Source organism: Varanus komodoensis, unplaced genomic scaffold (assembly GCF_004798865.1).
Source record: "Varanus komodoensis strain SLA01 unplaced genomic scaffold, ASM479886v1 scaffold27, whole genome shotgun sequence".
In the NCBI taxonomy this organism is placed as follows: Eukaryota; Metazoa; Chordata; class Lepidosauria; order Squamata; family Varanidae; genus Varanus; species Varanus komodoensis.
Window position 1 is genome coordinate 7612000 of NW_025335701.1, and position 14726 is coordinate 7626725.

Sequence of the window (14726 nt, forward strand, 5' to 3'; positions counted from 1 at the left end):
GTGATATGCATGCATTTATATGCACACATGCAAATTTAGAAATGGTATAGTATTTCCATGACAACACGTCATTCTAGCATGGTAGACGGCGACCCCCACATCTTCCAGCAATGCGTCCGTTGTCCAGCCGCTTGCAACCTTAATGAGGCGGTGGGGTAGGCGAGGCTGAGGGTCAGTGACCAGCCCCTGGCTCCATGGCCAAGGAGGGACCTGAATCTAGCTTTCCGGAGCCCCAGTCCAGCCCTCTAACCACTAGACCACACTGGCTCTCACCTTCAAGGCTGCCCTGCTCTTCCTTATAAAGGTTCATTGCCTTTACCCCGGACTTGGCCTGGCCTGGCCTTCAAATGGAGGATCCCTTCAGAACAGAGGACAACCCTTTGGGCTGCACGTCCAATAAAGGACAGTGCTCCGTGGAAGAGGACACATGGCTACCCTGTGTGCTTAACCCTTCTCCCTGCCAGAATCTGTGCTCCACAGCTTGCCTTCCCTGTTCACACCTGATTAGCAAACATTCCAGGATCTCAGCTGAAGGGGAACCAGCTGGGGAGAAAGGCCACAGAGGAAATGGGGCAGAAGGCCGGGCGCCCCTGGACCGCTTTGCTGATGCCCACGCCCGACTTCTCACTTTGCACAGCAGAATGCACACGGCTGGGAGCGCTGTCTGAATGGGGGTTGCAGCATGAGGTGTGAACTCAGCCCTTGCAAAGTAGCTGGGTTAAGTGTGGGTGAAGTCTCAATTAACCCACAATGGCTCAGTTCTCAGGAGACATTGCAACCTCTGAGGAAAGGATGCACATTCAGAATGGCGGTGGAATATGGGCTAATTGGGGGTGCATTAACCCAAAATAGGCTGCCAGGTCAAACTAAGCCACTTATTGACTCAGTAGCAAGTTGGCAATAAGATGCTACAATCAGGTCAAGTCTCACATATTTCCCACTGCTGGCATCCAGCTGCCTGCTTAATTAAATGCACGGGCACTGAGGCGAAGTGTGTCATGAACCAAGGCACCAGTGTTGTTTCTGTAAGCCCATTAACACATGGCTGTATTGAGTGGTATTAAATTAGTTCAAATGTCTCTGCTTGATAGTTGTGAGGAGCAAGGCAGAGGAGGGAGAAGTATTTGGGGGACTAAAGGCGTGTTTTTCAAAGGTGTTGAAAAGTTGAGAATTTTCATGTGCCATTTGCTGCCCAAAGTTAGAGAAGGAGGTATCTGTTGCATATGGAGGGATCCAGGTACCTCCAGTTTAAAAAGACCTGATCATGGAGGCGGGAAATACTCTCCTTTGCCAGGGGCTGCCGATCAGAGCACACAACAGCAGGCTCCATGGACCAGGGTCCTGGCTCAATAGAAGCAGGTTGCTGGGTCCAGCGTCCAGCTAAGGCTGCAGGTCTGCTGGGGACAGAGAAGGGCCTCCTCTCTGTTGGGAACACAGGACTGCACAGCAATACTCGTGCATAAATGTGCTTTTGCAGAAGACTTTGTCTCCACGCTGCGGGCTGAGTTGCATGTGCGGAAAAGCAGGCGGCAAGAAGGGCCACGGTGCCTGGAATTAGGTGGGAATACTGCAAGCCATTTGAAAATGTGGGAGCACTGAAGAGGGAAGAGGAGGGGGAGGTGTCAGGGACCCGGGCCAACAACTGGAAGAGGAAAGAGAAGGAGAAGCACAGGGAGTGCCGCAGTCGAAGCCGTTTCCTGCCCAAGACTCCACCCTGAAGGTAGGGCTTTGCTGGCAGGAAGGCTGTGGCGATTTCCCGGTAGTCATTTACCTATCGCGCTGCCTTAGATTAAGAAGGTGGCTTTCTCAGCCGCTGAAACAGCCCGATTCTTCTGTAGCCAATGCTTTTAACACAACTTTTTGTGCAGCTGGGAGCAAGAATGGCTTGCTGATGCCCTTTTGGATAACAGAAACTGCTTGCTCAGCGACTTGTCTTTTGTCAGAGGGAGGGCGGCCTGGACACACCTGTAACAAAGATCCAGCTGCCAAAGACTCCCCACCTGCAGAAAGTTAGCATGTCAGGGATTGGGTGCTCCTGCATATAGCACGGGCCATCTGTTGGTAACTCAGGGCTGCTGGGCGAACCATTTGTAATTGGCTGGCAATTCCAGGGCCAAAATTGAGCTTCAGGGCCAAAAGCAAAACAGGCGTTGGAGTGGAGCAAGCAAGCAGACTCCTCTGCTCGTTCTGGTCACCCAACCTGGCAGCAAAGGCCTTCACCCAGAGACCTGAGCAAGCAGCACAGCTTCCTTGACACTTCAGCTCCCATGCATGCCACTGGAAACCAACCTACAGTCCTTGCTGTCTGGCACCAAGATAAAGAACTGGGGAAGTGCCTGCAGCCAGGCAGAAAACTCTGGGCCAGCCGGAAGAAAGAAACATTCCTGCCTAGGCCCAGGCTATTTAAGAGGCTTCCAGCTGCCGGCAGTCAAGAGGGGCTCACTCAATTCCATCACTTGGAAAAGTTCATCAGAGGGAAACAGGCATGCTTGTCTTTTCACAGTCCGATTCACACCCAAAATATTTACCAACATAAGAATCCACACTGAATCCACCACACTGGACCAGAGTTTCCCTACTTGCAAGCAGGGCAAGTGTACAATAACACCCCATGCCCATGTTCCACAGCAATGAGTGCCCATGGGTATACTGCAGGTAAAATATAGCCAATGTGATCACTATTGGTCTCCCCTTCAAAGCCACCCAAAGCGGTGGTGAATCCCATTGCTCAGCCACGCAGCCTTTCATCTCTTCACAGTCTCCCACCGAGTCGCGCTGTGGGATCGTGCTGCTGCATCCCAGGAAAGGGAGACGCGTGCATCCCAGTCCAGTCTCTCATGCCACGCATGACTGTAGACGCTTCTGTCCTATCTTCTCTCACCTGCTTTTCTACACGAGGAGCCGTGAACATTACACGCGTTTCCTCAACAGGCACTGCTCCACCACCTTCGTCTCGTGGGCCACACTCCCCCCTCCCCCACCCCGCTCCTTTCCCAAACCAGGGATTGCCAACTGTTCAACCAGCCCTTGCTGCTGTGCCTTTCACTGTGGCACCAGAGAAACATAATCACCTGCTAACTGCTGTACAGATAAGGATGCTAGGAACTGGGCAGCAAGAAGGCGGCAGGGAAAGGGGGTAGTCGCTGCAGCTATTCATTTACTCTTCTGGCTTCTGAAACGAGGTGAGTGTTAGCCAAGTCCCAATAGCAGTTTCTTTTTTAATGGCCAGTTTACTGGAACAGTGGGAAGAAAGGCAGTAGTAAAATGTTAGAGTGCACTAATGTTACAGTGGTACTCCCATAAAGCAAGCTGCACAGTGGGCTTACCCAACAACCCAGGGTTCAATAGCAACCCATACTCAACCCTGATTATTAAATGTGTCCTGCCTTTGCTTAACCAGCAAACAACCCACGAAGGAACCCAGTTTCCTCCTTGACGGGGAACTGTGAGCTATTGTGAACTGTGGTACCACGGTTTGTTAGTATTGTTAGGTTCACACAACACCCTGCGGTTCAACAGCAACCCAGATTCAACCTTCAGTATGCCTTGCAGTGCTGTGTGAACCCAACCATGGGGAGGGACCAGTATGCAATTGCAGATGGAAGGCATGCAAATCTCAGACTCGGCTCAAGACATTCCCAGCTTATGCCCAGAAATTTCTAGCGCCAGCCATGGGAGGAGTTGTCTGTTCAACATCACGTTTGGAATGACCACAAACTTCTCCAAAAGGAAGACGTCTGCATCAAATGCACATATGCAGATCTATCACGTAGTACATAGTGACAGCCAAAACAACCTTAGAGAGGACTGCAACCGGGAATCCTCGGGTCTGCCGGCTCTGCTCTCCACCTCCCGACGGGCAGCTTCAAACTTTCTGCCTGCCCCCCGGGTGTGGTTCACTCTCATGAAGCCAGAGTGGACGGGCTGCTCCTTCAAACGGGGCCTTTGAGAGCCACTGGTGTGGCGGTAGGAATGTGGGGAGCTGGGAGATCCAAGCTCCAGCCCCACATGGCCATGGAGCCCGCTGGGTGACTGAGCCAGTCACTCACTCGCAGCCCAACCGACCTCACGGGGTGGTTGTTATGCAGATAAAATGCAGCTGTGCAAGATGCTGTGGGCTCCTCACAAGGGAGAAAAGTGGGGCATAAATGCAACGTAGTAGTAAGAATCACAATCTTCCAACAGAGACCTGCTCCTTGCACAGCAGGGCAAATGCCTACCCTTAAACAAATGCCTACATCTTTCGGCAAAAATTTACTGGTGGGAATACAGTCCCACGGCTCATTCAGGGCAGACACTCCTGGTTCAGAAGAGTATCTGGGTGCACCTAGGTGAAATGGCGCTCTGGACTCATCCCCATCACATCGGTCTTGCAGCTCAGAGCTGCAGGGAATCAGCTGGATCTGCATTCTTGCAACGCTTTATCTGCCCATGTCAGAGGCAAAGGATGCCACAGAGAACCCTACAAAGAAGCAGCTTTTGCGCAGTGTCAGGGACATTGTTCTGTCCTCTCCCCTTCTCACAACAATGGTCCCAATAATTGGAGTGCCCCCTTTTTAAAGTTCAGTAAAATTAAATTTGTTTCCGAGGCCATTAAGAAGGCAGAAAGCAACACGCACACTCCCATTAGACATGGGGAGACAAGAGGAAAAGGCTGTGGAACAGGTTTCTCTCAGGGGAAAAAACTGTAACCTGTTAATCAGGCTGTAGGAATCTTGTGGCTAGACCACCTCTTGTCCCTTCTTTTAAGTTCTAGCTGTTCAAAAACATCCAGTGCATTTTGTACTGATACAGCAGGTGTTGTCCCTTTTCTTTACCTACAACACATGCCTGTGCTAATCTGCAGGACTAGACACGAATTCTCAGAGGGCAACCAACACCTGCTCTTTGGGTTTTCCTAAATTATCCGCTAACGCAGGGAACTAGGCTTTGTCACAAGTACCCCATATCCCATCATTCGCTGCAGTTTGAGCTCTCCTCCTGAACATGAAAGCAAGGCTTTCAATCAATGGAAGAGTTGCTTAGATTATTTGCCTTCTAGCCAGTGGTTTTACAAGACCCTCACTATCAATGCATTTTGGGAATGCCAAAGACATGGGATACACCTTACAATTCAAACAGGAAGGAATTTCATCTGCACTGTACTCTCTCATACTTCACACTGGAAACAAGAGGGCTCAGGGGAGAGCAGGCAAGTGAGGATGCCTGAAGGTCATTTTCAGCCCCCATATTCCATTGGGCACTCTCCCCAAAAGTTTTTTGAAGTTGCTTTAAACCGCTCATTTGCCACTGAAAATTGCTGCGCTCATTCTGACAATAACACCACGCAAACCTGTCACAAATAGCTTTGAGAACCAATCAGTTTTTGCAATCTTTTCACTCCTCCGAATGAGGTTTTCTTAAGTAGTTCCCAGTGAGGGTGGAGAAGGCTGCCTTTTCTGCGGGGGTGGGGGGAGGGAGTGCGAGTGTTAAGCCTATGATACATCCAAAATGTATTTCCGCATAAAGCAGGCCAGGGCACGAAGGGATTTGCGCCCTCCTATCTGAGCTATAAACAAAGGCGGATGCTTACACAGCAAGACTGCTCCATCCCTCACATCAGAAGCGGTCCTCCATGGGCACCTGCAAGACCTGACCTATTCACCTGAGATGTGCTGCATGCAAAAGTATTTCTCAGCAATGGTCCATGACCAAAGATGGGGCAGCCAAAAAGGAAACATGCCTTTATCTTTGTGGGGTGGATATTCCTGTTTTCCTTTCCCTGAAGAAACTCTGCAAAAATGCCATGTGCACGGACGGAACTTCACGTCAGTAGGAAACTAAAGACCCTAGAGCAATCGAGGAAAAGGGCAAAGGAAATCCAGAATCCCATTCAAGTTGCACTGGGCCCGCTCACACTTCTTTGGCCTATCACTGATGCTTTGGCTTGGCGGGGTGGATGGGAAGCTGTGGAGTAATAGGGAAGGTGTGGAATAGTCTGGTCAAGAGATCTCACTATTCTGCCGGATATGGTCGGCTGCAGCCTGAATTAGCACTGCCCCTGTGTCAGCGTGAAACAATATAAAGCAACTGTTCTTGCAAACTTAACCAAATACCTAGATCCATACTGAACAGAGACCATGCACAGTTTTTCAGCTATGTGAAATTTCCTTTGATCTTCAAGGACTTTGTTTTTTAAAGATAACACAAAGCTGGCCCTGCAATCTACCAGTTCAATCATGAATAAGTAAAGAGAACTAGTATTCTAAGAAATGTTTGAGCTGGCAGAAAGAATATTAGATCTCACCACAAATGGACTAGAGATGACATTTGTGTGCAGTTGATGTGCAGCCTCAGGGGTGGAAGGGGAAGAAAGAGCTTGAGATCAGGCACATGGGCTCATCTATACCCGTTCAGCATGGTGTATGCCATGGTCCATGTGTGCACACAAAATTGCTACCCATGTAGGTTTCATGCACGTGAACTATCCCGGATTGGACAATAGCTCTGCGCATATGTTAAGTTAAATGCACATGTCTAAAACATACGATCCCACTTCACCTCCCTGTGCAGGAATTAATTGCAGCATATGGGTAGTATGAATGAATCGTTCAGGATACAGGCCTTTGGATTTAACTGATGAAAAAACTGCAAACATTGTACATAAGGACTGCTCAGTCCAGCGAGGGTCCTGCTTTATACAACAAGCTTAAGAAAATAGTAAGCAAGCAGAGCTGTAACTGCACCATTCGTGTTTCCAAACGATGCCACCTGCCTTCTTCATGCACCTTGTTTAGAGGCATGTCCACAAGTAGAATCTGTCTCTTCTGGCCCACGTGAGAAGATCTCGGCAGAAAAGCTGGCTGGCAGTTTCCATCAGCTTTACCTCCACAGTGGCTTCACTACTGCCTGATCTTTTGGATTCACAGAAAATCATGGGAATTGGCAGGTGCCCACAACACCGTTGGCAGTGACACAAAACCCACCTCCTTGCAAAACAAGAGGCTGACTAGCCCCTGAACGATAAGCACATAGCTCCCATGATCCTCTTTCCTTTCCTGATAGCAGGATCCTTCCAACAGGAACACACATCCTTCTAGCTTTTCAAGTCAACGGAAGACCAGTATCGGGAGGAAAACACATCCTGTACACAGGAGCAAGGAGCAGAGCCTTCAGCAACATGTAATAGCAAGCGAGCGGGTAGTGCTGAAGCAGCAGTCTTTGCCATGAGAACTGGAATGCCGCAAGTACCTTCCTCTTTTCACCTGCAATTTTTCTCACTCTGGGAAGGCCACTGGCAGACGGTGCCAGTTCCAGCCAGTTCCTGTCAGCTGCATGGACCGAGGGACATGCTATGTCTTGACTGCAGGACTGAGGAGCATGGAAACTACGCCCAGGCTCACCCTGGGATACCTGGGCAGCCTAGCCAAGGCTGAGTTTGGTTACTGCCCCACATTACCGCTGTTAGTTCCCCAGCAGTATTAAATGGGTTTGTAGGGGAAAACATGAGTTTTCTGAGATGCTAACTTCTTGTTTTGAATCTGCTTCATTACCATGGCAACATTTAATCAGTATCAATGCACCATACAGTGCTTTACTGTTTCTTTTGAGCAGAACGCATGTATCCCTGCCCTCCCATCTGTCCAGACCAGTTCCGATTCCCAGCCATTCTCAGTTTTTGTTTCTATGGGGCGGGGGGAAATTAACACACTTCTGTGGACATACATTCCCTGAACATACAACAGCTCTCATTGCCCAGAGAATCGAATGGCTTTCAAGATGAGGGTGGGAATCCAAACAGACATACGAACTTATGATAGCGGTAACACTATCAGAACAACACAAAAAGCAGTTTTTGGAACTCAGCGGCAGCAGCTGCTGTATACAAATAAATAGTATTTCTGAGCCTCACAGAAAAGCGTCTGAAATCCATTCCTTCCACTGAGCATCACCACAATTATTGCTCCCTGTAACTCCTCAAAAGCAACAGTGAGAAGCAGCCTGGTACAAAAACCTGGCTTGATTGTTTCTACTCACAAGGACTGGATTACGCAGGAGTGATTGCCCAAGAAACAAAGATTAATCAGTCTCTACCACAAGTCCCTTCTGTACATCAAAACAGGGAAATGACATTCCGCCCTTCTGTACATTGCTCTAATTTTAATGCTAGTTTTTTGGGGGGGAAGGCAGGGGGCTTGGTAAAACCTGGAACACACCGGCTAGTCCATATGGCAGCCTCGTAGCATTTCAGCTTAAGCTTTCCCTGGTCTGAGAGAGGCACTGGGCTGAATGATCAGACGTGGCCATGGGGGTCACAGCGCCGCTGAAGGTCCCGAGCCAGGGAGCGCGAAGGAAGGTCTGCGAAAGGCTCCGTGGCTTCACTGCTTGCACCCCGCCTCCCAAACACTGGCAAGTTGATTGGTTCCGCTGGCTGCCACTCTCACTAGGAAAAATACTGTGATGTGAAGCAGTACTGGACTGCAATTTGGAGTGGCCGGTTCCGCTTCTTGCCCTTAATGTGTGCCAAACCCGAGAGTTATTTGGCACTCCAGGTGAATGCCCACTGTGCTGTGCTAGAAACCTCCTTGAAAATCTTTCAGGTTCGTGTCCAGATCCTCCAAGCTGTGACAAGGTACTTCTCTGGGCGCCAAGATCTTGCAGAACCCCAAAGAAAACTGCTCAATACTCCTGTTCCACCTGTTCTGTCATTGGACCAAGGAGTTTCCACAACAGCACGTCTCAGCAGAGAAAGCATCTCCCTTTTGCATGTAACTTGCAATTTACAATAACAGGATACAACCTCCTGGAAGTATTGAGCATAATTATAGTGCATCATTTAAGGAGAGCGAGCAATAGAGAGAGAGAGAGTGTGCACGCACGCGCGAGCAGAACAGCAATGTGAATTTACTAAGCTGCGCCAGATGTCTTGGTTGCAAGAGAGGAGGACAAGATCTGACTTGCATCCCTGTAACGTTTGTCTCAGAACTATTTCTAAACTACTGGAAACTCACTTGGCAAACTTAACTGGTCTTGCATGAAATTAACCAAGCGAGGGGGAAATACACCACACTTAATGGCTTTTTTTGCAGAAATGCTGTTTTTTTTTCCCCTAAAGGCTTCAGTGCTTGTCATTAAAGCTGAAGATGATTCAGTCTGGGCCAAAAGAACAGCAACCTCAAGACTGTGTTGCACACAGAAGCCATTCACCAAGCCGATCCCTGTCACCACAGGTAGCAGCGTACTAACCTGTTTTACCCCTCAGTCAAGTTTCTCCTGCAAACACACTCTCAGCGAGTCAAAGAAACTATGAAGAACCAGTTTTGTGCATTCCATAAAGCTATGCTATTGTACTTTTCCATTTGACGTGAGTTTGCTCAGTCATTGCTAAAAAAAATAGGAAAAGAGGGCAAGCAAAACACACTTGTGTCACATGTGGCTTGTACTGAACAAACTCCTTCACTCTGGTACCACACGGGAAGGATTGCACATATTCTGCTGTTTTGTGGGTTCTGGGAATAAAAAAAGCACAGCCTCATACTGGGCACACAATTCCTGAGATACTAGGCCTTTACTTTTAGTAAAATGAACAAGTGAAGGAAGCTTCCAGCCCAGGGATGGGCAACTTGCAAGCCAGAACATCCGGAGGGTTACAATTCCCATCATTCCTTACTGTAGGCTATGTGGACAAAGACTGATAAGAGTAGTTCCCTTCCAGACATTTTGCCCTACAAGTCGTCCATTCCTGCTCAGGCCCCATGAACAAAGTTAACAGAACTGCAAAACATGGAATTGCGTAATGCACAATACTATGTATCACAGAATTCTAATTTTCTACTGCAGAATTTGTACTCTTGACAGGATGTGTGTGCATGCATGCACATGTACGTGGTGGGAATAGTTTAATGCAGAACGACAAAGTCCCAGATACAAGCTGGAAGCAGCCAATCCCAATTCTAGAATCAGCCAATCCCAGACTCTTCAAGATTTCCCAGTATAGGACAGAAGAGAATCGAGAGAGGGAATGCTCTTTGTGGAAGGCCTGCTTCTCCCACTCCTTGCCACAAGCATCACTTAATTGAAGCCCGAGCATCTGTTTTTTCTGTAGGATGCTTTTCATGACCACTCATTCCCCTTCTGGTCCCATGCTTCCTGGTTTGGATCTGATTGAGGCAAAGGGAGGTGGAACCCCCACAAACACACATCAGAGATCAAATACTGAGGTTGATCAGGAACCCCATAAGCAGAAGGTGGCGGCCATGGTAGGCAGCACGGCTGCTCGTGTGAAGCGAGGTGCATTTGCAGATCTCAGGCCAGATGGAAGAGCCTGGAGCGGACGGGAGGTCCGAAGCTGTGCTTTGGGCAGAAGAGAAAGTGACTGCACTGAACTAGCCCGTGACGGGTTTCCTTGGCTGGTGTGTTGCCACCGTTCTGACTGACAGCTGAAAGCTCCTTTCGCAGGCTGCCCTGTTACTCCCAGAGTACCCTGGACATTTCAAAACAAATAAAGCAAGCGCTGGTAGCAGAGGCCGAGCGGCTGAGAAAGGACTTCAGAGGCGGAGGGAAATATGGCGGGCAGGACAGGACTGCAAAATAAACAAGCGTGCACTTTCTCAAGCACCGTGCAACGATCCCTTTGAAGGCTGAACGCATCTGGGTGTCCTGTGAGCTTTTCCTGGGAGGTGATTAGAGCTGAGCGAGCAAACACCCAAGCCCAGGCGAAGGCGTTCATTTTAGAGGCAAGATTAGATCATGAAACTCCCACGTTGCTCCCGGAGAACCCCTGAACGTGTCGCTGCCTTGCCCTCCCCACCTGGCCTTCCCAGGAGAAAATTAAAGATGCAGAATCGAGGGGCAGCATGTTGAGAGGGGTGATGCAGGACAAGGGCATTTGGTCCCATCATGTTGTTGGCCAAGGGAACAACGGCACTTCTGCCCTGTGACTTTTACTCCCAAAATAACCGGACGAGGTAAAGCAGTCTGAGAGGGCACGGGCCAAGGTAACTGGGGGGGAGGAGGGGTTGTGGAGGAGAAATGTGGGTCCGGATCTCCTCAGATAGGGGGCAACACTAACACCCCTGCGCCACGCTGGTTCTGCCGAAGCAGCGACGGGCACAGCCACGTGTGCCCACGCAGGAGAGCGCATCCTGTCCCATCTCCCTCTTTTGGGCAAGGGCCCTTAAGAGACTAGTCTCGGTCGTAACTCTAACAACTTTCCCCTCATTTTTTACTTTAAGGCAGTGCATGGAAAAGCAACCTGCTGCAGGCTAGATGTTAGGGCCTACAACTCCCATCAGCCTAAGCCAGCAGAGCTAGAGGTGATGGGTGATGGCACTATAGGCCTAAATTTCTGGATGGTCACCCCTGCCTTAAGGGAAATTCAGGTGGTCCTCGAAGCATATCCATATAGCCCTCATAGGGATTACCTGGACACAGATCCATCTCTCTCTCTCTTTAGAATATTCCAAAGACCAAGGCATATCACTGGCCACCAGAAGCCAGAAATGCAGCTGCTCTTTGGGTCCATCAGGAGCAGCTGGTTAGTAAAACTCAAGAGGGTCACAATGGCCCATTTCAGAGCAGGCCACCCTCACATCTTTGCATTGCAACAGCGAGCAATGCACCACTCCTGGGAAAACCTGTAAATTAGCATATGCAAATGAGAGCCTTTTTTGTCCCTTGGGCCTGAGCACATGCTAATGCTCAGGTGGGGGGGTGTCCTAACATCACTAGAGGCAGTTTTTCTTCTGTCACCTGGAGGGAAGACACTCACTTATAAGACTAAGACGCTCACTGCAGAAGGTCAGCAATTTTAGGCTGCTGCATACAGACAGAACTGGTCCCAGAACTCCACATGTGGCAAATCCACAATCCTACGCATGCGCAACATCCATTTGGAAGCTACCAGACGCAGACCTGGGCTCTGGGCGAACCCACAACATTGGAGAGCTCTCCCGGTGCAGCTCCCCACATGGGCCATGTGCATCGCACTGAAGGAACGCAACACCAGGCAACAAGTCATTGGCCACCACGCGCCAGATAAGCAAGCGCCCGTAATTATATGCAACGCATTTCAGGTTTCAAGGTGTTTCAGATTTCAAGGTATTCTGCTGCGTGCTCACAGCAGTGGGATTCTAACTAGGGCCTTCCGGAGTCACTTGCAGCTCGTGTTCTTGGCATGGCGCCCAGCTCTGAATCACTGGAAGCAAAATCACAAGTGTGCGTAGGTGGGGCAGATCACCATGCACATGTATGACACTGCTGCTGGGAAGAATCCCTTTTAGGGAGGATTTCAAAGCGAAAGTCAAAAGCAAGTCTAGCTGCTTGATTGCATCAGCTGGAACTCTGTCCCTGGGTTAACCCTCCATTGTCCTCACCTGTTGGAGAACTCGGTCCAGGGGCTCAGCTTTGCTCAAACCGTCAGAAGTTAAGCCCGTCACTTCTCGACACTGGTCGCTCAGCTCCAAGTTGTCGGCCTTGACCAAACATTTGTGCAGTGTCCCTACCTGAAAATATTTAATGAAGCGGGAAGAGGGCAGTGGGATGAGAGGTGGGGAAAAGGGAGAAAAAGTAAAACACAAGTGGAAAAAGACAGGATCTGTGTGCAGGCTTGTTTTAGCAGGACATAAAAACACACGGATTTGCACAACTGTGGGTTTTAGGGAATGCACCACGGAGCTTGTCGAAAAGGGTATATTTGCCAATTTCACAACATCAAGCTCTCTTTCCACTCCTGGCGGCTTCTTGCCTCCAGGAACAGCGGCCCCCTCCCCTGCAAGGGAGACCCAGCTGCGGTCTGTACAATCGCGATGAGAAGGGCCCTGTTTATCCCACCGGGCTGGTTTTCCTGGGAAGTGCCAATCGCTCTGCAGTGGCTCCTTTTAGTGCTTTGGCCACACTGACAGCCAGGGAAACCTTTCTTCTGGCTGTATTTGAAAGGTGAGCATCTGAGAGGTCAATCCATGGTGGGGGTGGAGGAAAGCAGGACCTGGGAGCTGGACAAGCCGGTCCCCCTCCCCAAGTTCGATTCCCATTAAAGCGATAGGTCCCAGCAGCAGCAGCATGCAGGCCTGAATTAACACACACGCACACACAAACAGTGCACGCACCAGACACCCCAAATGAGGAAAAAGCTCGACTTCTAGAAGCAAACGCTTTGGCACTGAGAGCCTAACAGATCACACGTTCGCCCGAGGAGGGGAGAGCAAGGCTTTTGCGATCCACTCCCTCCCTCAAGCCCAAGGGCAGTTTTGTGACGGGCAAGCCCCCTTCCCCAGGGTGTGCGAGTGTGGAATGGGAGGGGGTGGAAGCAGTGCTGTCCGACCCACCGGTGGCTCCATCCCCCACCCCTCCGGGTTCCCAGGCTTGCTTTTGCGCAGTCCAACCGTTTGCATGCGTGCTCAGGCACGGAGTTGGGGCTTACTCGCGAGTAAGCGCGGCCAGGGCCGCCTCTGCGTTTTGCGCGTCACCCGCCTTGCGTGCCAAGGGTTGGGGAAGCCATACCTTCTTGCTCTGTGGATCCGCAACTTGCCACACCAAGAGAATTAGTTCCCTCTCATCCGAACCCAGTTTAGCCCCATTTGCACCAGCTGTTGCCCCAAACAAGATCACCAAAGAGTCACTGTGCGCAGAAGCCGTCATGGCCACAAGGGGAAACAGCTACAATCAAAAGCAGAGGTAAAAAAGAAAAGGAGAAAAGAACAAACATAGTAAAATAAGGGGGAGGGAGGGGGAGAGAGAGAGAGAGAGAGAGAAGTATAAAACAAGCCCAACACAAACCCCCACAAATAAAGGGTCACCCCTTCCTCCAAGTGATTGAAGTGGAGATAAAAGGACCAATTCAGAAGAGCCAGAACTATGGGGAAGGGGTGGGTTGGGAGAAGGGAGTTAAGACCAAACTCATATCTAATAAGGAAACGCTCTTTTTCATTTTTTTGCGGTTGTACCTGCTTTTGGGTGCTTGCTTTTTCCCTAGGCCTGGCTGGGAGATGAAATTAACGAGCAGACGGTCTCTCTCCCTCTGACATCATGGCAGGAACCGAGCCTTGATTAAAAAAAAACCACACAACTCTTTTTTCCTCTCCTTCCTAAGTTACCTGCCCAGGAGTGAGGCCACGTGACCCTAGTCAATCTCCCAGAGGGGCGAAGCCATTGGGCCTTTTGGGAAAGGTAGAGGAGGGACCTGGGCAGAAATCCACGCCTGGCTGAACCTACCTGCCGGCGGATCTTTGTTGTTGCTGTCGAGGGAGCGCGCGCGCGAGCCCGACCAGGAGGGAAGCGCCTTTCCTGCGCCCTTCTCAGCTTCAACTTAACCTGCTTCCCGGGATTTCCCCCGCTTTTCATCAGTACGTGGAAATCAACGTCTGGCTGCAGCTGTTCTTTTCTCTGGGCCCAGCGGAAAAGACTTCCATTCCGAATGCCTTGTGCTGCCCGCCCTTGCATTTTGCTTGCCCCCTTTTAGGTCACCTGGATGTGGACGCTATAAGCTACCACCCTGCACCGCATGGAACAGCCTTCTCATCCAACACGTTTTTCCAGATGTGTTGGGTTACAGCCCACCATATCACCCCCAGCCAGCCATACTGGGCAGGGGATGCTGGGCGTTCTAGTGCAAAACATCTGGAAGGCACTAGTCCAGGGAAAGCTGCCCTAGGAAGTAAGCCTCCTTCTGGAAGTGGACGGCACCCATAGGGTTGAGCCATGAAGCGCTACAGGCTTATGGCTGTGTGCAGCCATAACCGGTACAGCTC

The 14726-nt window shown here is 50.2% G+C and overlaps 1 protein-coding gene across 1 annotated transcript in view; it reads right to left on the reverse strand.

Annotated features, from left to right (window-relative positions):
* ESRP2 (epithelial splicing regulatory protein 2) overlaps nucleotides 1-13997 on the reverse strand; it is a 54179-nt gene extending 40182 nt beyond the window's left edge. The window contains exons 1-3 of the mRNA XM_044434136.1: nucleotides 13923-13997; nucleotides 13480-13635; nucleotides 12354-12482 (exon numbers count right to left, since the gene is read on the reverse strand). Coding sequence (XP_044290071.1) covers nucleotides 12354-12482; nucleotides 13480-13617 — 267 coding nt within the window. The 5' untranslated portion in view covers nucleotides 13618-13635; nucleotides 13923-13997. The remainder of the gene's footprint in view (nucleotides 1-12353; nucleotides 12483-13479; nucleotides 13636-13922) is intronic.
* Between the last annotated feature and the right edge of the window lie 729 nt (nucleotides 13998-14726).